We start from the raw sequence: 27,498 nt of genomic DNA on the forward strand, positions 1-27,498 counted from the left end.
ATTCCGAAAATTTCATAGCTTATAAAAAATTCTAGTTCATCCTTCTAATGAGTTTATTGATGTAGTCTTCGCGGTTCCCAGCATCTCCGCCTTCCACATAGTGGTTCCTCTTTCTCTCGAATCCACCCAAGGGTGCCGATAGTTGGAACAGCCAGAGGAAGTTGTTAGCCTCCTTAAAGTGAGGCCCAACAGTCAGGACCTCATGGATGAGATCTTCAATGCAGATAATGCCGCATTTGCCAAGAGTCTGTTCAATAATCGAGTTGTCGGTCAAGGCAATGCAATGCTTGTTGACCTTGCTAAATCCCCTCTTGTAAATCAATTCTCTGACACTCTTCAAGTTTGGGTACCCGAAAGTAACATATGGCTCAACCCTGTGCAGCATATTCACTGTTGCTTTGTTCACTTTTAGGAACACTCCGTTAAAAATCTGACGAAGACGCAGCAATTGCAGGATCTTCTTTATGGTAGGATGCATTGCATTAATACCACGGATGCGAATGATGAAAAGCAACTTAGCCTCAGGGTTCACATAGAACCCTCCTTTCAACCTCGCCTCGCGCTTCAACTGAATAAGCTCCCTTTCCTGTGCGGCATATTCCTGTTTGCAGCCTTCTTTTCCTTGAGAGCTGCAATGTAACAGCCCGCCCTCCTAGGGTACAATAAATGCGGCAACTGCTACCAATCGGACTCGAAGAAATGAACAAAGGCTAGGATTTCATTTAAAGAGTGTTGACCAAAAGATTAGAAAGAACTATCAGAGTATTTAAACAACAACTTCACCTAGAATCTTGAATAAGAAAAAGGAAGGTATAATAAATGGCGTTCAAGAATCTCCAGAGTATGACATAGTTTCCAAGATACAAACCACAAGATAGTCTAAGGTCTCTAAACCGAAAGGAGAGTGCAAAATATTCAAAATATACATAAGTGTATCAAAACTCAGTGGAAAACGACCAAGAGAAAGAATAGCTATGTATGAAAACACAACTACGCTTGAAGTTCATAACAATCATCTTAATTAATTATCATGCTCAACACCCGCCACCGCTCGTCATCGTTCAACCTGCACATAAGGAAAACACATGCAGGGCTGAGTATTTTGAAATACTCAGTGAGCTCATTGCCAAAACATTTTATAAGTTATGCCACCCTTACCCTAGTGAACTCGATGTTTTACACTTTTCAAGATAAATATTCAACGCGTATCACAAAAATATTTCCATAGATTGGCCAATCAAACAACTCCCCACTTTACTCATCAATTTCCACACTCACAACATTTCCATGGTGCGACGAAAGTCTGGCCACACTTTTCACCCACGAGACCGGCCGACTAGCAAGGACGGCTCCCGATCCCCTCGTGTACACAGCCTGGTAGGGTTTGCGGCCCGTACTCAGACCCGAATTCGTTTAATCATATCCATAGCCCTATAGCCCAATGGAGCAAACTCTCAAACTGGGCATCAGGCGCACAATATCACAACAAAACAGACATAGGCATGGCATAACAGTTAAACCACCCTTATTTCTCCACATTCATAAATTTGCACATAAAGGAGTTTAAGAGTAAAACCCACCTCGACTGCTTAGATTTCAAGTAGTTTCGCTTTTCCGTTATCCGGCTTCGCAACCAAAGTTTCACCTTTTAATCACATAGGCACATATCACCAATTAGGTTCAACACTACTCTTACTCATGCATGTCTCAAAACTTTTTCCTTTTCCCATCGATTTATCTTATCATTACTAGTCAATCAAAATCATGTTTATCACACAAGTTCCATTCGCATCTCCAATCTAGATCTAACATCGACATATGTTACGCAAGGATATTTAGCCATCGAACACATACTACACCAACACAACACACACACACACGTTTCGCACACACACACACACACACGCACACGCACACACATGAAACATATTCCCACATCCCCTTTTATCTCACTTTCACTCAACCAAGATGTATGAGGGTTCAAGAAGACCGATGAATCGGTTAGAAAGAAGAGGTATTGAGTAGAATTAAGAAGATGGATATAAAATTACCTTAAGAGATAAACGAACGGTAGAAATTAAGTATTAGACTCGGTTCTTCCAAATTCTTGGATCAAACTTCAATTCTTCACAAAGGATGGAGGATTATTGGAGTAAAGTAGAAGAAAATTGAGAGAGTATGGAGAAGAAGAGGGGACGAAAAATGTGGGGGCTAGGGTTGGGGCTTCTCTTATTTATAGTGCTCAACAAGATCTTTAGGTAAATAGAATAGAATATTTGGTAAGATTTATTCTCCACAATTAAATAAAACAATATTATGGAGTAGGGGAGAAGAAATACCAAAAATAAGCTCTAAGGCACAAATCATGGGATTTTCGAAAATTTGGCTTCTTAATTAGCCAAGATTTTGTTTTGGTATATTTTACGGAGTAGAATATAATATCACGGAGCAAAATAAAAATAAAAATCCTACCCCATTGGCATAGAAATAAGCGTGTAATATGTGCCTTAAATAAGGCATAGATTTTTGATATTAACTAAAATAGGATATGGCAAGATCTCTTGAGGTATCGAAAGATTTGATAGAATATTCTAATTCTAGGTATGGAAGGAAATCAAATAAGGGATCCATAAAAACAAAATAAATTCTTCCTTCCCAAGAATAGGTGATTTTCGAAAATCACCTTAGAAATAATAGGGTGCAATTTTCTCATCAAGAAATAAGGAAATAATTAGGTTTTGGATTTAATTTGGATAAATATCCCAAGAATTAAATTAAATCCGAAAAAATAGAATTCCTTCTCCAAAAGTCCAAGGGTTCGAAAATCTCAATATTTAGATGGCTAGCATTTATGGAAATTTTCTCTAATATTCTCACTCACCCTTAAACAAATAAATTTCACCTCATAATTTAATAAATCACATGCCACATCACCTAATTAACAAGTTTGACTTTTCAAACTCCCCGGTCAAGGAAACTCATGCAATAAATTCATTTAGCAAATAATTCACATCCCTCACGTCATCAATAATAAATTTTAGGTCTCTAAAATTAGGGTTTGGAAATTCGGGATGTTACATCCTACCACTCTTAAAAGAAATTTCGTCCCGAAATTTGGTACCTTCAAGGGAAGAGTTCGGGGTATAGTTCCATCATCTTGTTCTCAAGCTTCCACGTGGCTTCCTCGTGTCCGTGATTTCTCCAAAGTATTTTCACTGAGGCGACAGATTTGTTTCTTAGGGTTTGAACCTTACGGTCTAGGATCATCTGGGGTCTCTCCTCGTAGCTCAAGTCCGGATTCAACGCAACTCCCTTGTAGTGAATCACGTGCTTCGGGTCGAACACGTACTTCCGCAGCTGTGACACATGGAAAACGTTGTGTACGTTCCCAAGGCTTGGGGGTAGCGCCAATCGATACACAACGGGTCCTATTCTTTCTATGATTTCGTACGGTCCGATAAAACGTGGTTTCAGTTTCCCTTTAACCCCAAAACGCGTTATCCCTTTCGATGGGGATACCTTGAGGAAAACTTTATCGCCGGTTTGAAATTGTAAGTCGGTTCGTCGGACGTCAGCGTAAGACTTTTGCCTGTCCCGGGCTTCTTTCATTCTCGTGCGGATTTGTCGAACGATTTCGACCATCTCTTCAACGGCATCGGGTCCGAGTACCCTTCGTTCGCCAACCTCATCCTAGTATAGCGGTGATTTACACGTTCTGGCATATAGTGCTTCGTACAGCGCCATGTTGATCGTTGCCTGAAAGCTGTTGTTGTAAGAGAATTGGCTCAAAGGTAGTGCAGTCTCCCAACTTCCACCTCGGTCGAGCACCACGGCCCTTAGCATGTCTTCGAGAGTCTGAATCGTCCTTTCGGATTGTCCGTCGGACTGTGGGTGGAATGCCATGCTAAAGTTTAATTGGGTTCCTAGTTCGCGTTGTAGGCTAATCCAGAATTTCGAGGTGAACTTCGGGTCACGATCGGACGTAATCGTCACTGGGACTCCATGTAATCGCACGATTTCTTGTATGTAGATCCTAGCTAACTTATCTGATCGGGGTGGCTTGTAGCGCAGAGATGATAGCGGTTCTCCGGTTCATCGAGATTCCGTGGTATACGATGGGTTCTTTTCCCGGGGCTTCTAGGGATATCTGTCTCTCCTTACAACGAATCGTCGTGAAGTTCGCGCAAAACTCGCAGGTCGTAAGCAACTATCTTAAGTTTCTCCTAGTACGATTTCTATGTTCAAGCAAAATTGGGAAATCTCTACTATCCCTCCTACTGGTGAGGACACCATTATCCTATGTTCAGATTTTCTAACAGGAAAGCTCAAGGTATGCACACACAACTCAGATATGAACGAATACGATGCGCCCGTGTCAAACAAAACAACAATAGGAGTATCGAAGATTTCGCCTATACCTGCCAAACTTCCACTCTCGTGATTTCCTTGCTCAATCCTGGGCTGCTTCTGACTCATGGCGTACGCTCTAGCTTGGGCAGACAGCCTTGGACGAAAAGGTTGTTGTTGCCGCTGCGGTTGATCCCGGTTCGCTCCCGATCCCGCTGGTGGCATTCTCGGCGGCTGTCGAAATCCCTGATGGTTTGGCCTTCCCCCGTTTCCCACGATCCTACTCGGACACTCCCTAGACACGTGACCATTTCTCCCACAGCTAAAACACCTAATCGGATTCGGTGCCCTACATTCCCCGAATTGATACTTAGCGCATACGTTGCATTGGGGTTGTCTGGCCCGGTGGTCACTCCTCTGGTTGAACAAGGTCTGCCCTCCTTCGTACGGCGGTCGGCTTTGGGTGGGACGGTATCGCTTGTTATCGTAGTGGGTCCTACTTTCGTCCCATCTCCTCTTATCGTGGTTAGGGCGTGGCGGGGGTAGTGCTAGCGTAGTGTTTTCCCGCGCTCCTCTCTTTGGGCATCGCTGCCACAACATCCAGTGCGAGGGCTAGCTCTTCGGCGTACGTAAGGGTCCCACGGACTGCCAATGCCATCCTAATTTCGTACCTTAGGCCCTCACGAAACTTATCGGCCAACTTCTCGTCAGTATCCATCTGTTCCGGCGCATAACGGGTCATGTCACAAAGCGCGCGGTCGTATTCGGTCACGGACAGACGTCCCTGAGTGAGGTTGTGGAACTCGGATGCCTTTGCCTTGCGGTAGCTCTTAGGTACGTACTTGTCGTACACCTCGGTCTTGAAGTCTTCCCACGTCATCTCGTCCACACAATCCTGGGACATGGTCTTCAGCTTGGTGTCCCAACAAAAGTCGGCGGACCCGGTCAGTTGATGCATCACGCAGATCATCTTCTCCGCATCATTGCACACTAAGGTTCTGAAAATGCGTTCCAGCGCGCGTACCCAAGTTTCGGCCTTTGCGGGTTCACCCATCCCGTCGAAGGTAGGAGGCTTTTGGTCTAGGAATAGCTTTACGACTTTCCTATCTACTCGTGGAGGTGGGGGAGGCAGTGGCGCCGGGATTGACTGCATCACGCTTTCCTCATTGGTGGGCTGAGGTGTCGGTTCACGGTTATTGCGTCTCGGCGGTATTCTAACTATGCATTAAACGAGTTATTAACAATCAAGTGGTTTGGTTGAATAACAGAGTCCATGGGTTAATCGCATCGAATTGAAATGGTGGGGTGTTCGCGCATCACCAGATATCATAGTGGATAACAAAAGAGCGGTGTCAAAATGTTAACATTTCGAGGATCAATTGCGTCATAGGATGGAAAAAGAATCATTGCTTATTTGGCAAGAGGAATTAGAGTGTAAGTGTCACAAAGACAACTGTACTATGAAGTAGCGAAGCATAAGGTGCAATAAGGCATTGGAAGACGGTTGCGCGGTAGGGTGTCATCATGCAATGGTATGATGAAGTAGCGATAGAAATTTCACAATGGTATGAAAAGACAATGAAATCCATTGCATCACAAGATAGCAAAAGGTGGAAACATTTCTTCATGGCATATCAATTAAAACGTTGCCTCGATGAGGTCTTAGTATCAAAGGAAAAAAAAAATAAAGAGGGCAAAATGTAGAGAAGGTACGCAAAAGTCAAGCAAAACAATCGTATCATGGGGAAAAACAAAACAAAGTATCCTAGTCGATGTCGTTCATGTCCTCTTCGGGGTCCTCGTCCTTGTTCGCGCCTTCCATGTCCACATTACGCCCTTCCTTGTAGGGTTCTTCATCCTCGCTTGTTTCACCGTAGTGTGGGGGGGGGGGGGAGGGGTGGGGCGGAGGGGTTATTGCAAACATTTCTTCCACATTCCCATGTATGGTCAAAGGATTAGTTTTACGAGTTCTATGTCTTGGTTTCCTAGGAACACGAGCAACATGTGGCTCTTCATCACAACGATACATCCATCGGCGGGCCTGGCTCGGCAGGTACTTGTGCGGTGGGGAACTATGCGGTGGTCCGTCCTTTGAGGCGGCCATGGCTGGAAGCAGTACTCCTAATAGGCCAACTATATCGCCTCGAGGCTTGTACTCGGGCGGACTGAACCACGTAAATGGTATAGCAGCTTGGATAAGTCTCGAGATCCCCGCGTGATGGTACTCCTCCATACGCGTACGCATCCATCCAACGGTCATAGGATTTGATGACGTAGGTCAAAAGAAAGGACTTTACATCTCATTCGAACTCTTGGTAGGTCTCTACGGGGAAAACCTTATTCTTTGCATAGGTGCGTGATATCGGTTGGGCATCCACAAAAGGGAAAACGCAGCGCCAGCACAAGGATCGAAAATAAAAGTCAATAGTGTATAAGGTTTCAAGTGACGCTGAGAGTATGATGGATATGTAGGTGTCGAATAATGGAGGTGTGAAGGTACTATCATATCAAGAATAAATGGAATTTCGTTTCCAAGGCAAAGGGTTCGTATGTTTTCGCATTTCGAAGATTCACAATTGTCGCTTGCCTCGCGTTTGGCGCTTCGTGCCGCCACGTTCGATATCGTCACAAAGGGTGGAAAGGAATAACAAGTGTGTGTGGTTCCAAATGGTGTTGCAAATGGGGTGGACATGTGTATGAATTTCAAAAGATGACGGTACAAAGATAGTATCGTGTCGGGAATCTTCGCTTCTAAGGCAGTTATTCGCGCTTTTCCTTCCACGTTTCGTCGAGTCCTTATATACACTAATAATGGTTCAACGACATTATGTTATTGAAAAAAAAATCACATCAATGGATTCACGAGTCGTTAAAGGCAACTCAAAGTGATTGGAACTTTTCAGAACCGTTAAGGAAGAAGAGAACAGATAGCCTTAACTTGGTGCCGAGGAAAGAAAAATCATTGGGTGTGAAACAATATATGTAGTGAAACCGAGCTAAAAAGAATTTCACTTCTGCCAGAAAGAGCTTGCCACAAACATGGTTACAAAATAAAGGGGTGAGCTAAAGTTCCAAGAAGAATATTCCATCATTTGAAGAAAAACAAGTCTGGAGATGTGATCATACTGAAGGTCATAACTACAAACAACTTTAGGAATGAAGTTCAATGACGGAAGCTCACAAAATCAAATATCGTTGTTATGAACGACGAATTAAAGGATACTGCTCAAGCAAGAGGTCCAAAGTTACAAGGGCAAACACAATTTCAAGCCAAGTGAGTCATGACTCGATATAGGAAAAGAAATGATGGACATCACTTGCAAATTGTGAGTCAAACAAGGTCTTAGATAAACAAGGGCTCACTGTTAATCGAGAGGTTCCGAAAAAATTCTTAGGATCCAAGTAAGTACGGTTGATTTAAAAAATCGGTCATTCTTACTACGAAGGTCGCACTCCCTCGCACACTTTTCCGAGCCTAAACATGGCAACATCGTTACCTGGGCGACTTAAATGCAACAAAAACAAGGCTACGTCATTCTAAGAAACCGTAGGTTCCAGTTCAGATTTATCGTATCGTCAAAATTGATAACTATTTTTCGGATGGTCGCATCTCCAAAGTCTTATTCTCGCATGTCGCATAGTCATTTCCGATTGCCGGTATACACGTGGTCTTAATGTATCATAAACGTCGTCGTATTCGTGTTGCATCGCCATTTTGGCATGGTATGCAAGAGTGCATAGTTTTATTAGATCTTGGGTATGATCTCGCCATTGTAAGGGTACACCAAGGCTCGAAGCATACTTATTTTTGTTGGTTCTATCACTCAGGAAATTGATACAGCAGTTGTCAACCTACAACTAAGTTCTAGCACGTTCAGTCTGGCCTACTTCTTAGGCACTCTATAATTTCAAGCATAGCTTGGAGTCTTATACTAGTCATCCCGCGTTTCTACTGTTGATATAAGCGCTGTGATCGTATAACTAAGTCATGCTAGGTTCCAAGTAGTCCAGATCTAAGCATCGCAATATTTCAACATAAATCTCACGTAATCATATTCGCAACAAAGTTCAAAAGTTCCCCATTACCACACAAACTTCATCCATATATTATTCAATTAACAAGTTTATTTGAATAGCATATTTCACCACATAAATCATTTGATGTTCCATAGCATATCAAGCATCGTATATTAATGTATGTAAAGATTAGCACTTAGTCAATGCATCATCCACAAAATCGCAATTCCAACTTCATGCAGTTCATGTCCATCTATTTCACCATCACATAATTGTAACTACACATGCGTCATGCTTCGCATTCACAATTTCAAAATCATATATTTTCAACCAAATATGCATTAAAATTTTCGCCTTCCAACTAATCAACATGTACGTCATTCAAGTTAAATTTGCAGTTTGAATATGTAATAACAAATCTCAACATCAAGCAACACGTGTTCACAATCATACCTAAATGTGTGATACATCATGCCTCATTATTAAACAAAAGCAATTACACATTTGCATAGTGTCTCCCGTTTCATAACTTCACCACATTTTCCAAAAGCCATAGTATTTACTTCATATTTCACATAGGAGTTGCTTCGTAGCAGCTAAGTAATCACATTTCACATTTCACAATTTCACAAACTCGCATACAATACTTGACAGATCACCATTCGGGAAGCATCGCTTCACAAAGAAATACATTTTCCACCGAAATTTTCAAGAGTATAAAGTTTCAATCATAAATCATAGTAATACATTGTACCTCTTTCCTTGTGGTTGAACGGGACGAGTCGTGGTGTTGAGCCTTCCATATTTAGTTCATTAGTATAAGAGTACAAGGATAAATTTCTATATTTTGAACAAAGACTCTTGGGTCCAGAGCGGACAGAAACTGAGGCTCTGATACCAACTGTAACAGCCCGCCCTCCTAGGGTACAATAAATGCGGCAACTGCTACCAATCGGACTCGAAGAAATGAACAAAGGCTAGGGTTTCATTTAAAGAGTGTTGACCAAAAGATTAGAAAGAACTATCAGAGTATTTAAAACAACAACTTCACCTAGAATCTTGAATAAGAAAAAGGAAGGTATAATAAATGGCGTTCAAGAATCTCCAGAGTATGACATAGTTTCCAAGATACAAACCACAAGATAGTCTAAGGCCTCTAAACCGAAAGGAGAGTGCAAAATATTCAAAATAAACATAAGTGTATCAAAACTCAGCGGAAAGCGACCAAGAGAAAGAATAGCTATGTATGAAAACACAACTACGCTTGAAGTTCATAACAATCATCTTAATTAATTATCATGCTCAACACCCGCCACCGCTCGTCATCGTTCAACCTGCACATAAGGAAAACACATGCAGGGCTGAGTATTTTGAAATACTCAGTGAGCTCGTTGCCAAAACATTTTATAAGTTATGCCACCCTTACCATAGTGAACTCGAGGTTTTACACTTTTCAAGATAAATATTCAACGAGTATCACAAAAATATTTCCATAGATTGGCCAATCAAACAACTCCCCACTTTTTTCATCAATTTCCACAATCACAACATTTCCATGGTGTGACGAAAGTGTGGCCACACTTTTCGCCCACGAGACCGGCCGACTAGCAAGGACGGCTCCCGATCCCCTCGTGTACACAGCCTGGTAGGGTTTGCGGCCCGTACTCAGACCCGAATTCGTTTAAACATATCCATAGCCCTATAGCCCAATGGAGCGAACTCTCAAACTGGGCATCAGGCGCACAATATCACAACAAAACAGACATAGGCATGGCATAACAGTTAAACCACCCTTATTTCTCCACATTCATAAATTTGCACATAAAGGAGTTTAAGAGTAAAACCCACCTCGACTGCTAAGATTTCAAGTAGTTTCGCTTTTCCATTATCCGGCTTCGCAACCAAAGTTTCACCTTTTAATCACATAGGAACATATCACAAATTAGGTTCAACACTACTCTTACTCATGCATGTCTCAAAACTTTTCCCTTTTCCCATCGATTTATCTTATCATTACTAGTCAATCAAAATCATGTTTATCACACAAGTTCCATTCGCATCTCCAATCTAGATCTAACATCGACATATGTTACGCAAGGATATTTAGCCATCGAACACATACTACACCAACACAACACACACACACACGTCTCGCACACACACACACACACGCACACGCACACACATGAAACATATTCCCATATCCCATTTTATCTCACTTTCACTCAACCAAGATGTATGAGGGTTCAAGAAGACCGATGAATCAGTTAGAAAGAAGAGGAATTGAGTAGAATTAAGAAGATGGATATAAAAATACCTTAAGAGAAAAACGAACGGTAGAAATTAAGTATTAGACTCGGTTCTTCCAAATTCTTGGATCAAACTTAAATTCTTCACAAAGGATGGAGGATTATTGGAGTAAAGTAGAAGAAAATTGAGAGAGTATGGAGAAGAAGAGGGGACGAAAAATGTGGGGTTTAGGGTTGGGGCTTCTCTTATTTATAATGCTCAACAAGATCTTTAGGTAAATAGAATAGAATATTTGGTAAGATTTATTCTCCACAATTAAATAAAACAATATTATGGAGTAGGGGAGAAGAAATACCAAAAATAAGCTCTAAGGCACAAATCATGGGATTTTCGAAAATTTGGCTTCTTAATTAGCCAAGATTTTGTTTTGGTATATTTTACGGAGTAGAATAAAATATCACGGAGCAAAATAAAAATAAAAATCCTACCCCATTGGCATAGAAATAGGCGTGTAATATGTGCCTTAAATAAGGCATAGATTTTTGAATATTAACTAAAATAGGATATAGCAAGATCTCTTGAGGTATGAAAAGATTTGATAGAATATTTTAATTCTAGGTATGGAAGGAAATCAAATAAGGGATCCATAAAAACAAAATAAATTCTTCCTTCCCAAGAATAGGTGATTTTCGAAAATCACCTTAGAAATAATAGAGTGCGATTTTCTCATCAAGAAATAAGGAAATAATTAGGTTTTGGATTTAATTTGGATAAATATCCCAAGAATTAAATTAAATCCGGAAAAATAGAATTCTTTCTCCAAAAGTCCAAGGGTTCGAAAATCTCAATATTTAGATGGCTAGCATTTATGGAAATTTTCTCTAATATTCTCACTCACCCTTAAACAAATAAATTTCACCTCATAATTTAATAAATCACATGCCACATCTAAAATTAGGGTTTGGAAATTCGGGATGTTACATGCAACCTCCTGCTTCTTGACCAAGGCCCATTCCTCTTCTCTCTTATGTTTCTCCAAAACAGACTCATGAACAATTTGTCCTACCTTCTCAGCCATCGGTGACTTCGATGAGATTCTCCGGTCGTGGCGGTAGCTGCTGTTGTGTGAAGGGTTGAATTATTTCATGGATTAATTATAGATTTTATCCACAAGATATATTCAAATCTTAATTCTGAATTATTTCATGGATTAATTATAGATTTTATCCACAAGATATATCCATGAAATAATTCAAGATTAATTTAGAATTAAGATTTGATTTTGTATTAAATCATGGATTAATTATAGATTTTATCCTTATTTTATGGATTTGTAGGGATTTAATTCCTAGATGAATCCTAGTTAAATTTGGATAATGACAATCTAATTTTTATTTATATCCTATGGATTAATGTGGATTTATCATAGACAAATCCTAGTTGGATCTAGATAATGATAATATTATTTTATTCTTATCATATGAGTTTATATGAATTTATTCATATATAAATTCTAGATGAATTTGGATAGTGATAATATAATATTTTATTCTTATCTTATAGATTTATATGGATTTATTCCTAGATAAATCTTGGATAGATTTGAATAATTATAATATAATATAATATTATCTTATTCTATGGATTTATTTCAAGATAAATCCTAGATGAATTAGGAATCATATTAATTTATTTTATCCTATGGATTTGAATAGATTTATTTCTATTAAGACAAATCCTAGATGGATTAAAGTAAGTATAAATCCAAGTTATCCTTATCTTTTGGATTTATGTCCTAGATAGATTAGGATGTTAATGATATATAAAAAATTCTTATTTAATTGGATTTAGATAAATTTATTTATCTAAGAAATCCTACGTAATGTTTGATATATTTTGGATGTCTATTCTAAATAGAATTAAGATTTGTATAAATCTTGGTTGATAGGATTTTATTTTTATCTTATGGATTATGATGAGATTGTTTCTATCTAGTAATATCCTAGTACGATTTAAATAATGATAATCCTAGATCAACGTTATCTTGAATTGTAGGATTTGATTTTACTGAAATAAAATCTAGAATAATCCTAAATGGATCTAGATAGTTTACACTATCTTGATAAGTCCTAAATGAATTTGGATAACCATTATCCATGATAAAACTTTATTATTTAATTTATTTTCCCTTGACTAGATTAAATAATTTTCGATAATTAACCTGTGTGTTTAAATGTCATGCATTAAATGGATTTATCTGTTTATTTGTTGTTTATCTATTCTAAGTGGGATTATCTGCTTTATCTGCTTATGTGATAATTATGCAAAAACCATATTAAAATATCTAAGAAATGATTACAACAAGTGCGTTGTATACGGTCTCCATCGGTTGGTTTGCAAATTTGTGAAGCCATTTTCTAATATTATCGTCACCCATGCTGTGGGGACAATAATCCTAAGAAATAGCAAGTTCATAAGGGCAGACTTCTCAAATATAAATAGTATGAACTAGAAAGTAGTTTCTAATATTATCGCCACCCATGCTGTGGGGACAATAATCCTAATAAATTACAAGTTTCAGAAGTTCAAACAGAATTTATGAGATAACTTGGTTTTGTTATCAGCACATGAGCATTGTTATGGAAGTGTGTTGTAGAAACAAGATTCTGTAATGCTAAATCTGATGGTCGTGCTTAGGCAACATTTGGCGGCCATGCCGTGCTGCGGTCTCTGGACTATTCGTCGGTGTTGTGACCAGGTAAATTTGCTAAAATTTTAATGTGTATTGACCTCTGCTTGAGGGTACAAAATTTTAATTTTACAGTTGCAAGATACATAATTGTTTTGTGGTTATTAGCGATTATGTATTGAGCATGAGTATGTGATAATAAGTTTGTTTGCCAAATCTTCATTATGTCATTTAATATTTGCCTGCGATCCTTAAAGAAAGTAAACTCGAATGCCTAAATTACGTAGACCGGAAACGAAAATGGATAAGATTCTCATCACTGAAAACTTGGAGTTTATACTCAATGATTCATGTCCTCCATTTCCTCGACGTAATTCCACGAAGAATGTTCGAGAATGCATTATGCATGTACTTGACAAGCTCTTTGAGGAATAAGGTCAAGCTATTTTCCTTTAAGTAGCTCGACAAGTCTTGGTTAATGACGATGAAAGATGGATATTAATAGAATCTGTCAAGATGATTCGATTGGAATATCCTAGAGTGGAAGAATGTTTTGAGGATCTTTTGATCACTCAAATAGTTTCAGACATAAGTCATCGCCTAAAGTAATAAGAAATGACTACAAGAAGGTTTAACTGAAAAGTAGAAAATCTTCAGAATAATAGTCGTTATATTACTGTTAGATGAAAGTAATATGATAGATGACGAATTCATAAAGGCTGCATTTTTCTTAAGTCCTAGTTCATTTGAACAAAAGACTAGATATGGAAATGGAATAGCCTGAATTGTCATCAAAGTTTGTTTAAAGCAAAAAAAAGATGCTTTGTGAGTTAGATTGACCTATTTTATAGAAGGACAATGACTTACATGACAATGCAACTTCTAAGTAAGAGATCTTGATTTAGTTAGGTTTTTGTTGCAGTGGGAGCTATTAATGCTCAACTATGTTTTATGGTTGATGCTTAAGGCATCATAGAATTAAAATAATATAAGTGCGACAAGGTTGAGTATTCTACAATACATCAACTTCTTAATCATTGAATGATAAAGTATTTATGGCTCTTAGTCTTAAGGCCAAGAAAATACTTAGCAATTGTTCGAACTGATCTACACTATCAAGATTTTAACATTTCGTTAAATAGCTTGAGAGTTGAGAAAGTCTGTTTGGTGCACTATGAGTTAGAATCATTTGATCTTTCAAGAGATTCAGACTACTTATAGAAGTGCAACATAGAAAGACTATCAAGTCTCAATGGTTTACACCATAAGGAGACGATCAAAGGGTTATTATCAGTAGTGGGAGTCTAATCTCCATTAACGAATCCAAGCATTCATCTAATGAATGGGATAGTTATGTAAGAAGGAATCGAAGTCTTTCTAAGACAAGTTTGATTAAGTGATGAGTTGTACTCATTAAAATCTTATCATTGATGGGATAAACATTAAAGAAACTACCAACATCAGTACCTTCTACAAAACACGAGTTGTGGACTAGAGTGTCTCTAGTCTAGCACATCTCAAGGTGTAATGTTATTCCAACACGTGTTGGAAAAGTGTCCAAGAAATTGGAGTTGAGTACTGAGGCATGTTTTAAGGTTTGTTCCAAATGATGTAAGGTTATAAGTTCTGTAATCTTCAAAGATATAATTCGGATATGAAGATCAAAAGATGAACTACAAGCCTAACAGCGTGATAACTCTCAAAATAAAGAGAGAGATATTGGATTTTCCACATTACCAAGAAGTCATACCATTAGAAACTTTTGCTCGAATAAAATCAACTTCAGTACCTATGATTATGAGAACCAGGTCGTAGTGGGAGCGTTCTTAGGAACATAACAAGTTCATGGGTCTAAGAGTGTCGCAAGACTCAGTCTTAGATCAACTTGAACATAATCCCTTTAACTACAATGTAGTATTGTATTGGTTCATTTGGATATTCATCCTTGAAAAGGTGATAGATTGACAACATGTTTTACAAGACTTGCAAAACTACCTATAGGCTGTGTCACTATTACCTATCGGGAAATAGTGAAGTTGTTCTTAGAGCAGAAACCACCTATGTTTGATGGACTGGGAGAACCGACCAAGGCCGAATCTTGGATCTGCGCGCTAGAGCGCATCTTCGCAATTTTGGGATGCAATGATAGAGAACGAATGAGTTGTGTGACCAGAATGAAGACCATGCCACGAGACCAAGCAGAGGCGATGACATGGGAAGGTTTAAAGATAGAAATGTACAACAAGTATGTGCCAAAGAGCTACCGAAAGGCAAAGGCATCCGAGTTCTACAATCTGACCCAAGGACACATGACTGTGACCGAGTACGACCGAGCGCTCAATAGCATGACCCGATACGCACTTGATCAGGTCGATACTGACAAGAAGCTGTCTGAAAAGTTCCATGAGGGACTAAGGCACGAGATAAGAATGTCATTGGCTAGTCGAGGGAAACTCCCCTACGCCGAAGCATTAGCACTCGCACTAGATATTGAGGCAGTGATGCCTAAGGAGAGAGCTAAGGAGAACACTACATCGTCTTTACCACCATCACACCACACCCGAGAGAAAAGGAAGTGGAATGATTCAAGGACATCATACGATGGAAAATGGTACCAACTGAATCAGCATCGGTCCCAACACGGAGGAGGGCAACATACATCTAGCCAGAGAGGAGACTACCGACCCAGGGCGCTACAGTGCAATGTGTGCACTAAGTACCATTTCGGAGAATGCCGACATCAGAACATTATCAAGTGCTACACCTGCGGAAGGAACGGTCACTTCTCTGGGGAGTGTCCGAGTAAGAAGGTAGGATCGGGATCGAGGCAGAACAATCAGGGATCCCGTCAGCAGTCAAGGGCACCGCATAATGAATCATGGGGAAATCGCGACCCGCCGTTGCAACTGCAACAACCTCACCGCCCAAGACTTCATCCTCAAGCTAGAGCGTACGTGTTGGAACTAAAGAACCGAAGATTGAGCAAGATGAACGCGAGAAAAGAAACCTGACAGGTATGGGCAAAATCCTCGACACCCTTATTGTTAAGTTGTTTGACACGGGCGCATCGCATTCATTAATATCTGAAATATGTGTGCACACTTTAAACTTGCCTGTTAGAAAATCTGAACATAGGGTGATAATGTCATCACCAGTGGGTGGAACAACAGAAATCTCTCGAACATGCTCGAATGTAGAAATTCTATTAGGAGATCTTAAATTAGTCGCTCACGACCTGCAAGTTATGGCGATGGGAGATATCGATGTAACCCTAGAAATGGATTGGTTGTCCGCGAATTTTGCAACGATTCGTTGTAAAGAGAGACAAAAATCCCTACAAGCTCCAGGAAAGGAACCCACCGTATATCACGGAATCTCGGGGAACCGGCGAACCGCCATAATCTCTGCGCTCCAAGCTACCACAATGATGAGAATCATGCAGCATCAAAACTACTTAGGGAAGAAACAAAGTAGAAACAAAATGGATATTAAATAGAAAAATGAATTGTATAAACCAATAAAGTTACTAACACATCCAAAGAATCCTATGAATTTAGTTAGACATAATTGAATAAGCTAAAAACATAGATTGAAGTGAAAACAATTGGAACATAAAACTAAAGAAAATAAAACTCGTAGGTTGAATCCTTGTCGTTCTTGATGTTCTTGCTTCTTTCTCCAACCCCTTGCACAATGAAGAACTCTCAAATTTATGCTATGGAAGTAATTGGTAAAAAGATGATGAAGAATTAGGATTGCAGGAGGAGCTATGAAGCTCCCCTTTTGGGGGCTAAGGAAGGGTTGGATTCTATGAATGAGGTGATGGGGTATATATAAGCTTGAGAAGGATTTAAATTTGGTAATAAGTTTCCCCCAAGCATTAGGAAAGATGTAATTTTCGTTCCCAATAGTAGAAGGAAAAGATTTGGCTTCACAAGGTAATATCTTCTTTCCTTCTTCATATTTCCGCTTAGACTGCAGCCCGCAGCTTTGCGCGACTTTGGTAGAACGGTCATAACTCTCTCCACAGAACTCTGATTGAGGTGATTCTTGAACCATCTTAAAGCTCTTTTCAAGACGAAGAAAGTGGTGTGTAGGATCACCGGAAAATTGAATTTGAAGACAGATGTCGCGCGCCGAGTTTTTATGGCGGGCCGCCGCACCTTGGCATGCGGTCGCCGCGCGCAGTCCAGAAGTTTCTAACTCCTCGTGGCGGTCGCCGGGCGTGTCTTTGTCTTCGCTAAGCGCAGGCGGTCGCCGGATGTGTTGCGGCGGTCGCCGGAGAAGCTCCAGATTTCCTACTTTCGCGTTTTGACTCCCTTTTTAGGCTCAAATATGAACATTTCTTACAAAACATGTCAAAATACCAAAACAGACAAAATATGCAAATAATGGATATGTAATGCAACTTTGACCTTAAAAACAGGCCAAATAATGGCCTTAAAATCGTGCAAGATCCGAGCGTATCAACTCCCCCAAACTTACATTTTTGTTTGTCCTCGAACAAAACAAGAAAGAAACATAAAATAGACGCACGGAATGCACAAGGACTAGACGTCATAATTGTTAGGTTTGGTATACTGAAAAGCATGTTTCGAGCAAGTTGCGCTCTAATAGAATCTTGCTTGTATACGTAAAACTCTATAATCCACTTTTAACCCGATTCAGTATTATTCGAGCAGTTTCGCACGAATAGAATCAGTATATTATTACATTGTGTTTGCTTGTGCATTTAGAAGATGTTTTATAAACATTTGAATGTATAAGAAGCAAACAAAGTCTAAGTCTTTTGCTTAGTAGACCGGTTGTGGGCGTCGTCCACTTTAAGGTAACACAGTCGGTTCTATGCAATGCTTTGCAAAAGAAAAAGAAGAATTTCACAACCCAGATAGGCTTAGACTACCTATCGTGAAAGGTTGCAATGTCAGTCCGATTATTTCTAAGCCTTACTGAAATAAGATGACGTTGGTGTGGTATAGCACTGAATGGATCTAACAACAAGACGTGTCTTTATGCTATCTACTGAAAGACTAGGTCTTGATAAAATACTATTTCTTAATATACATACGTTAGCATTGAGCATACGGTATTGATTATGCACTACTTTGACTTATCAAATGGTGCGGGTTTTTCGCAACCCAATAATCCCGATATATTGGGTAGTGGTGATTAATATCTAGCGGTGCTAGGATTGCTATTATGTTGAATCGTGCGCGAGGTGAGTCTCGTTTGATAATGTCCTCAAGAGGAGCTTGAACAAGGTTTTATTATTCGGAAAACTGGCCAGTTGGAGTTTTATTACTCTATGAATAATAAATAAGTGTTTCTTGCTAAGTCCACTCTTGGAATTAATAAGATGTTAATTAATTAAGTCCATAGCAGACATTAATTAATTAATGGACATTTATATCTTAAGCGCGGGAAATAAATAATATAAATAATGGAAACCCGGATTACTTGTAATTTCGGATTTGGATGGGGAGAGTTCAATATTACTTCTGTAGTGGCTGCTCGTAATATTCCAATATAAGCTTGTATTAAATTGTGGGTTCAATTTAATTAGTAAAAAGCTAATTGGGCTAGCCCATATCCAAAACCTTCTATAGATCCCTGTCTGGGCCCAAAAGGAACTTAATATAAATAGGAGAATAAAGGAGACAGAATAATCACAATTTTACTTCTTGTAATTTTCGAAATTTTCGAAAATCTCCAGCTGTGGAGAATTTCGAATTCTTCTCCTATTCCCAAAAGGATTTCTTCTGTCTTCTTTATTTAAGTCCTAGTATTTTGATAAGATCAGCCCACCCTAATATCGAGATACAGTTCGGGAACCAGAGAGAAGATCCGTGGTCTAGTATTGAAGATCATCACGTGGAGAAGGCGCAAGCAATCGTCGATTCTTTGGAGAATCAAATCGGTAACTTTAAACCGTAGTATTCATGTTTAGGATTTACTTTCTATGAGCATTAATTATTTGCGTTCTAGCATGCAATTATCTGTTTAACATGTGAATTGATTAATCGCATAATCGGTCAAATAGATCCGTATCTGATTTATTTGTTTTGTACAAGTCTTCCGCTGTGCAAGGGGCACCAAACCCCATCAATAATTGCCTCAAAGGATGAAAGAATAGATTAATCATGTATTAATGCAATCAAATCAAGCAAGGCTTATTAGTGCACTTTCATTACTAACTCGCGAAACACCTTGAATTCATGCACTCACATGTGGCATACTTCCAAAGATGGGAAGTGTTCTCTCACTCTCAAAGTGTATAAAGGTAATGTGTATATAAGCACTCAAATCATGCATCATGCAAAGTTTACCATAGGCTTTCTCAAAGTCTAATCTCTCATCTACTCGATGTGATTAAGCATCAAAAGTCCGAAAGGTCTTTATCTTTGGTTGTAATGTAGGCTCTTTGGTAGGTGAGGAATATTTGGCTAAAAAGTGACTAAACCCAATAATAGCAAAAGTGATCAATTTCTACCACATCAAACTTAGCACCCAACCATCAATTCAAATCTCAGTAAACTTAGACTTTGTCTATTTTTCTTCTCACTTCCCAAATTCCTTTGATTTTTCTTTCTTCTCACAACCTTTCACACTTTTTCTCTTTCTTTTTTTTTTCCATACGCATCCTTACTAGAATCAAGCACATATTTAGAATTTTCACTATTTCACAACTTGCACTTTCTTTACATTCAAGCACACTACTTTTTGTACTTTCTTCCTTATCTCTCCAATTCCTTTACAAAATAAGATAGCAAAAACTAACTAACCCAAGGAATTGTTCCCATTATGTTGGCTTCCGAAGAATAGGCTTAAAGGCTCAAAATTGGCTCCAAAGGGAAAAAATTTAAAATTTGAGAAGGTCAAAACTTTTGGATAAAAGTAGGCTAAGAAAAGATGGTCAATCATCCTCCTAAATCAACTTAAACACTATGAAAACTTAGGCAAGACTAGGAGCAAATTCTAGAAACAAATACATGAATGCAGATAAATCACACAAGAATGAAATTTAGGCTCAAATCCTCACAAGGTATAAAGCATGATTCAAGACGAACAAACAATTCACTAATTATGCATCTTTTCACCAAACCATTAAATCAAGACGTTAAGCCACACTTAAGCATAGATGGAATGTATTATCATTGGCAACTCAGTCTAAAGTGTGTCCTTAAGCATGCGTGTTTCTAAGTTCTTCATGTTAAGTTCATGACATGGATTCAAGAAAACATTTTAGAATATAAAATTCAGCTACGAGATTTTTGAAAAACAACATAAAAAACAAACTTAAAACCTAAAACAAAAACCTAAACTCACGGTCCACCACTTCATCCGCCCAAACTTATTTACAACAAAGTTTAATAAAATAAGTTTGTACAGTCGGTCGGGACGTGAGTGAATGACCAAAAAGAAAACATACCTTGAAAAGTTTTGTGTAGAGGTTAGAAGGGGTAAAAATTTGAAAAATCGCGCTGGAGACTATGCTCAGGTGGCGGACCGCCTCGGCCGGTTCCGCAGTCGCCGCACATCATCAGATTGTTCCAGCGAGCAGGTGGCGGGCCGCAGCAACACATGCGGCGGTCGCCACAGAATGGTCAGAACCTGGGAAAAAAAAAATTCAAAGTAGAAAATTAAACAAAAACCAAAAAGGTATTCAAAAACTAGAAATAAATGGTTGGGTTGTCTCCCAACAAGCGCTTATTTTTCGTCTTTAGCTTGACGTTCTTTGAAGCTCATGTTATCCCCTATCGTGGGAATTCCTTTGGGATGCCTTTGTACCTACAAATTCTCAATGTATGTCCTTGCTGTTCTTCTTTCGGCAGGCCGCCGCAACTAACGCGGCAACCGCCAACCCTGCTCCAGATTTTTTTTAAAAAAAAAACGAAAAATAAACTTTTTAAAAAAAACGTAAATATATATTTTTTTTAAACTACTAGCTTTAGTTCCACGGAGGAAAACTTCAGCTCTACGGAAGAAAAACAAACTAAACTAGAAAATTAAAAAAACTAGAAAGCAATTAACATGAAACCTTATACCTCACCCACACTCTACGGAGCTTATCAAGTGTTGCAGCAGAAGATTTTGCAAACACAGAATTTGAAAATGGACACATAATATTGAACCCACACAAATTGTACCTCAGATATTTTGGACAACTTCTTAGCTTGAACTTGGATTTTTTGGTTTTGCTCCAACTTTTCCTCCATGCATGACTTAATTGTGAATCTTCACCAAAATCAGATTTGTCAGCAATAAAAGGAATTAACATTATAGAGAGAGAGGGTTTGAAAGAATTAACCAAAGTTTTGTTCGCCTCTTCTTCTTCATCTTCATGGGAAGGCACGGTTATAGTGTCAGCGTTGATACGCTCGGATTTTGCACTGTTTTAAGGCCATTATTTGGTCCGTTTGTTTATGTCAAAGTCACTCTACACGTCCATTATTTTGTCTATTCTGGTATCTTGACGTGTTTTGTGAGAAATGTGCATAAATGAGCCGAAAAAGGGAGCCAAAACGCCAAGTTTGGGAATCTGGAGTCAAACGGCGACCGCCGACCGCCGCGGATGTGTGCGGCGCCCGCCGGCGCCCGCCGGGCAGATCAATTCAGCGGTCCACGTCGGAAAAATGTGCTTGGAAGAGAAGTCTCGTCCGGCGACCGCCGGAAGATGAGCGGCGGTCCGCCGCCGAGGGAACAGACTCTCCGGACTCCAACGCGGCGACCGCCGGCCAAGGTGCGGTGGCCCGCCGGAGAAAGGCGGCGAATCCGAGAAGCCCTAGATTTGCGCCCAGATTTACCATATTTCGGAGATTTTTTCCTTTCACAACAAGGATTGGTTTTTCCCTATAAATAAGGATTCAAGCTTCATCAAAAAGAGAGAACTTCTACTTGCAAAATATTTCATAGAGATCAAGACCTAGAGTACTTCATTGGTGAAAGGAGTTGGAGAAGGATTTCAAGAACGTCAAGAACGACAAGGATTCAACCCACGGGTTTATTTGCTTTAGTTTTATGTTCAAATTGTCTTCCCTTCACTATGTTTTTAGCTTATTCAATTATGTGTAACTAAACTCATAGGATTCTAGGGATGTGTTAGTAACGATTTTGGTTATACAAATTCCTTTTTCTATCTAATATCCATTTTGTTTTTACTTTGTTTCTTCCCTAAGTAGTTTTGATGCTGCATGATTGAGTGACATAATCGTGTATGATTTAATATAACTTGCTTCATAACTGTGACAGAGTTGTAGCGAGTTAGATTCACTTAGTAGACACTACAGTTAGCTTCCCTTAAAATGGCACTGTTAATTGAGAGTGAGGACTTTTCAAGGGTCTTAGGAGCTTTTTGGAGTTACGTGTTAGGATTGACAACCCTAATCTTGTAATCAACATTTGTATCGCATGAGCATAAGCGGGTGACTCGTCCTTTCAAATTATAAACTGTGCTAGGGTATTGTAGTTGGAATTTTGTATAACCATAACTGTGAACACACATCCCTGGGATTCCCTTATCTCTATTGTCTTCCTCTTGATTTATCTGCTTTTTGTTGATCTATGTTTTCTATTGTTTTTAGTTTTTAAAAAGTTTTCAAAACCCAATTGTTTTTCCAGATAGTATTTGAGTGTTAGTAGAAGATAGACACTTTGTGTTCGTCTTCCCCGTGTTTGACATCCGGTACTAACCTTTAGCTATACTATATATACTCTGTATACTTGCAGGTTTATTTAGTGCTAATAAAAAGTGCATCAAGTTTTTGGCGCCGTTGCCGGGGAAGACAATTCACTTTGGAGTGATATCTTCAAACGGATAATTTTACTACTTTGGATTTTACTGCTTTCATTTTATATTTTATTTTTATTTTCGTTCTTATTTTTATTTTTATTTTTATTTTTATTTTTATTTTTATTTTCGTTCTTATTTTTATTTTTATTTTTCTTCTTTTTTTAGTTTCTGCAGGTTGTGCAGATCTGCGTATCGTGTGGAGATAATAAGATGGCGGAGCCTACCAACCACGATCTTATCGTCGCCCTCCGAAAGGAGGTGGAAAAGATGCGAGAAGAGAGATCTCGGGCAAAAGCTGAAAAAGAAAAACAAGCAAGTGGTAGTTCCAGTCTTGAATATGTTTAGTCATGGTAACATTGTGGATATTCCTGCAGGTCCGCAGATAGAGGCCAACAACTTCAAGTTGGGGATACCCTTAATCAATAGGGTTGAACAAAATGCCTTCGCAGGAAGAGACACCGAGGACACAAATCGACATCTCACCAAGTTCGTGGAAATAGCTAATACAATCAAGATCAATGGTGTTGATGATGATATTGTGAGGGTAAGGCTTTTTCCCTTTTCCTTAACTGATGCTGCTAAAGAATGGTATGATTGTCTGCCTGCAGATAAAACCAAAAATTGGAAGGATCTAGTGGTACTCTTCCTCGACAAGTACTACCCGCCTGGCACCATCCTAAAGCTTAAGTGTGAGATCTTTCAATTCATACAAGGATCCGATGAGCCTCTATATGAAGCTCTCGCACGTTTCAAAGCCCTTCTCCGCAAATTCCCAAACCATGGTTTTGGAATAGATCATCAGGTAGGAATCCTTTATAATGGGTTTAACGAAAAAATCTCTAGTTTGTTGGATTCAGGGGCGAATGGGGGATTCTTGAGGAAAGGAGGAGTTGTTGCTATGGAGGTGATAGAGGAATTAGCTACAAATAGTCGAGGTTGGTCCAAGGAAAAACACAAAGCTGAAAGGCTAGATGCAGTGAAGAAACCATGTGGGAATGAGACATCCCAAGAATTGGCATTCATCAGAGCAAGACTAGAAAAATTGGAAGCTCCAGGCAAAGAAGGGAATGCCATCAAAGATGTCAAATATGTCCAAAATGGGGGTGATCCCAACAGGCTTTATAATAATAATTATCGCCCTAATCAGGGGGGCGGTAATTTTAATAATTATAATGGAAATCACCCACATCCACATGTATCTCATGCTAATAATCATAACTTTGTCCAATCTCATGCAGGGTTCAATCTAGGCAAAGAGAAAGGAATGGAGCCACCTACCAAGGAAGACAAATATGAGGCTGGCATCCAAAAGATCTTGGAGCTAATGTTAGAGGATAGAAAGAACAACGAGACCAAGATGGGAGTTGTAGAGGAAAGACTAACCAAGCTTGAATCTGGGTTAAACACTGTTGTCTCCACTATGTCCATCATTAAGTTGCAAATGGATCAATTCCAAAAGAAGGCAGTGGAGGATAAAGGCAAGGCTGTTGCCAAGGTTGTCGGTATCAATAAGGATGAAGCCAGCATCTCCGGAAGGAGTTTTGGGGACTGTCCGACACCCAGCGGACCTCCGCATACGTTGCAGCGGGCCGCAACTGGGGCACAGTTTGGATCCTGCCCGACGTCTGGCGGACCGCCGCAAACCCCGCAGCGGCCCGCCACTGAAGAGGCAGAGGCACCCGCCAAGATAGAACTCGTGCGGCATAATGGGATTGTACTCCCCTTCCAGCCGAGGAAGCCGTTCAAGCTTGAAGAGCAATTCCAACAATTTTTAAATATGTTCTGTAAATGTCATACTAACCTCCCTCTTGTTGATGCATTGCAGGAAATACCTAGGTATGCCAAGCTCTTGAGAGAGGCGGTGATGAAAAAGCAAAAGCTCCAGAAATCTGATCTAAAGCTACCTCTTCACTGTAGTGATATCATCCAAAAGCAAAGGACTGTCAAGCAGAGGGACCCTGGCCAATTCATCATTCGTTGTTCCATTGGGAATGGCAAGGTAGACAAGGCTCTTTGTGATCTTGGAGCTAGCGTCAACATAATGCCATTGGAGTACTACGAGAAGCTCAACATCGAGCCGCTCAAATCCACAGATACCTGCTTAAGGATGGCCGATAACACTGCGGTAAATGCGGTAAGGGTAATTGAGGATGTGTTAGTAAAGGTTGATTACTTCATATTCCCTGCCGATTTCTTTGTTTTAGACATGAAAGTTGATACACAAGTTCCTCTAATTTTAGGCAGAAATTTTCTAGCCACATGCAAAGCTCTTATTGATGTAGGTAAAGGAGAAATCACAATAAGTGATCATAGAGGAAAGTCGACCTACAACATAGAAAGCATGATGCTTAAGTATGAAGAGGCGAAACAAGCTAAGATGGAGCATGATTGCAGGGAGGTCATGGTGACCGATTTGTCTAAGCCTTATGATCCATTTGGAGGGGAAGATCTTTCTAACCCTACTATTTTCATTGTTAACACTTTACCTCAAGCTCCTAAAAAGGGCGAGTATAATCCTACTAAGCCTACCTTGCAGGAAAAGCCCAAGAGAAAAAAGAGGAAGAAGACTCCACCTCAAGATGACCCCAAAATCTACGTAATCAAAACCTCGAATGGAAAATTCAAATGGTGGAAGAAAGTTTTCAACAAGTTGGTTCCATTAGCGGTGGCAGAGACTAAAATTGTTGGTACGAAGGCATTCCAAAGGAATCCTCATGATGGGGGATAACTCATGAGCTTCAAAGAACGTCAAGCTAAAGACGAAAAATAAGCACTTGTTGGGAGGCAACCCAACCTTGTTTTTGACAATTTTTGCTTTAAGTTAAGTATTTTTTGCTTTAGATTAATTTTGTGCATTGAAATTTTTTTTGCAGGCTCTGACCTCTCCGTAGCGACTGTCGCATGTGCTGCGGTCCGCCACCTGCTCGCTGGAACATTCTGTTGACACGCGGCGACCGCCGGACATGCTGCGGCGGGCCGCCGCCTGGGTGTATTTCTCCAGTGCGATTTTTCTAAAGTTTCTCAACTTTAGCCCGGTCAAGCCTCAACGCGAGAATTTTCAAGGTACGTTTTTTTTCAGTAGTTCACTCAAGTCCCTACCAACTCTGCAAACTTATTTTACACTTTGTTGTAAATAAGTTTGGGTGGACCGTGAGTTTAGTTTTTGCTTTTGTTTTCAATAACCTCGTAGGTGAATTTTGTGCTCAAAAAAACGTTTTCTTGAATCCATGTCGTGAACTTAACATGAAGAACTTAGAAACACGCATGCTTAGGGACACACTTTAGATTGAGTTGCCGATGATATTACATTCCATCTATGTTTAAGTGTGGATTAACGTTTTGATTTGATGGTTTGGTGAAAAGGTGCATAACTAGTGAATTGCTTGTTCGCCTTGAATCATGCTTATACCTTGTGAGGATTTGAGCCTATTATTTCATTCTTGTGTGATTTATCTGCATTCATGTATTTGTTTCTAGAACTTGCTCCTAGTCTTGCCTAAGTTTACATAGTGTTTAAGTTGATTTAGGAGGATGATTGACCATCTTTTCTTAGCCTACTTTTATCCAAAATTTTGACCCTCTCAAAAATTCAAAATTTTTCCCTTTGGAGCCAAGTTTAAGCCTTTAAGCCTTTTCTTTGGAAGCCAAAATAATGGGGACAATTCCTTGGGTTAGTTAGTTTTTGCTATCTTATTTGTAAAGGAATTGGAGAGATAAGGGGAAAGTATAAAAGTAGTGTGCTTAATGTAAAGAAAGTACAAGTTGTGAAATTGAGAAAGAATGCAAACATGTGCTTGGTCTTAGAAAAAAAAAAGGATGTGTAAGAATAAAAAAGAAAAAGAAAAAAAAATGTGAAAGGTTGAAAAAAAATATATAGAAAGAAAATCAAAGGATTGGAAAGTGAGTTGAAGGAGATAAATGAAGTGTTAAAAGTGCCTTGGGTTTAGAAAAGTGGAGTTATCTTTACTCTACTTGAGATATTTTTATTTTTAGTCACTTTTTAGCCAAATATTCCTCACCTACCAAAGAGCCTACATTATAACCAAAGATAAAGACCTTTCGGACTTTTGAAGCTTAATCACATTTAGTAGAGGAGGGAGTAGACTTTGAGCGAGCCTATGATAAACTTTGCATGATGTATGATTTGAGTGCTTGTGTACACATTATCCTTATACACTTTGAGAGTGAGAGAACACTTCCCATCTTAAATTTGCCACGTGCGAGGGCTTGAATTCAAGGTGTTCCACGAGTTAGTAATGAAAGTGCACTAATAAGCCTTGCTTGATTTAATTGCGTTAATACATGTTTAAACTGTTCTTCCATCTTTTGAGGCAATTATGACATCTAGTCCTTGTGCATTCCGTGCGTCTATTCTTGTATCTTTATTGTTTCGTTCGAGGACAAA

General features: G+C 39.3%; 3 protein-coding genes across 3 annotated transcripts; 1 reads left to right on the plus strand and 2 right to left on the minus strand.

Annotated features, from left to right (window-relative positions):
* Positions 1-3,903, minus strand: LOC125194919 (60S ribosomal protein L7-3-like). The gene is made up of 3 exons (XM_048093134.1): positions 3,757-3,903; positions 3,250-3,357; positions 1-652 (listed from the first exon to the last, which is right to left on the minus strand). Exons 1-3 carry the CDS (start codon positions 3,901-3,903, stop codon positions 32-34), a joined length of 876 nt encoding a protein of 291 aa, XP_047949091.1. The 3' UTR covers positions 1-31.
* Positions 3,904-4,873: 970 nt separating this feature from the next.
* LOC125194920 lies at positions 4,874-5,500 on the minus strand. The gene has a single exon (XM_048093135.1). It carries the CDS (start codon positions 5,498-5,500, stop codon positions 4,874-4,876), a length of 627 nt encoding a protein of 208 aa, XP_047949092.1.
* A 17,803-nt stretch (positions 5,501-23,303) lies between these two features.
* Positions 23,304-26,037, plus strand: LOC125194921. Its single transcript, XM_048093136.1, has 4 exons — positions 23,304-23,412; positions 23,468-24,247; positions 24,332-25,780; positions 25,967-26,037. Exons 1-4 carry the CDS (start codon positions 23,304-23,306, stop codon positions 26,035-26,037), a joined length of 2,409 nt encoding a protein of 802 aa, XP_047949093.1.
* Positions 26,038-27,498: the final 1,461 nt, after the last annotated feature.

This window comes from Salvia hispanica, chromosome 6, assembly GCF_023119035.1.
Source record: "Salvia hispanica cultivar TCC Black 2014 chromosome 6, UniMelb_Shisp_WGS_1.0, whole genome shotgun sequence".
Lineage (NCBI taxonomy): Eukaryota > Viridiplantae > Streptophyta > Magnoliopsida > Lamiales > Lamiaceae > Salvia > Salvia hispanica.

Coding starts and splice junctions, on each gene's coding strand:
- LOC125194919 (XM_048093134.1), bottom strand. CDS start 3,903: ATGGCATTCCACCCACAGTCCGACGGACAATCCGAAAGGACGATTCAG. Junction 3,358..3,756: donor CTTACAACAACAGCTTTCAG/GCAACGATCAAC, acceptor CATGTGTCACAG/CTGCGGAAGTACGTGTTCGA. Junction 653..3,249: donor AGATGATCCTAGACCGTAAG/GTTCAAACCCTA, acceptor ATTGTACCCTAG/GAGGGCGGGCTGTTACATTG.
- LOC125194920 (XM_048093135.1), bottom strand. CDS start 5,500: ATGCAGTCAATCCCGGCGCCACTGCCTCCCCCACCTCCACGAGTAGAT.
- LOC125194921 (XM_048093136.1), top strand. CDS start 23,304: ATGGCGGAGCCTACCAACCACGATCTTATCGTCGCCCTCCGAAAGGAG. Junction 24,248..24,331: donor TCGCCCTAATCAGGGGGGCG/GTAATTTTAATA, acceptor AATCTCATGCAG/GGTTCAATCTAGGCAAAGAG. Junction 25,781..25,966: donor GGCAGAGACTAAAATTGTTG/GTACGAAGGCAT, acceptor TTTTTTTTGCAG/GCTCTGACCTCTCCGTAGCG.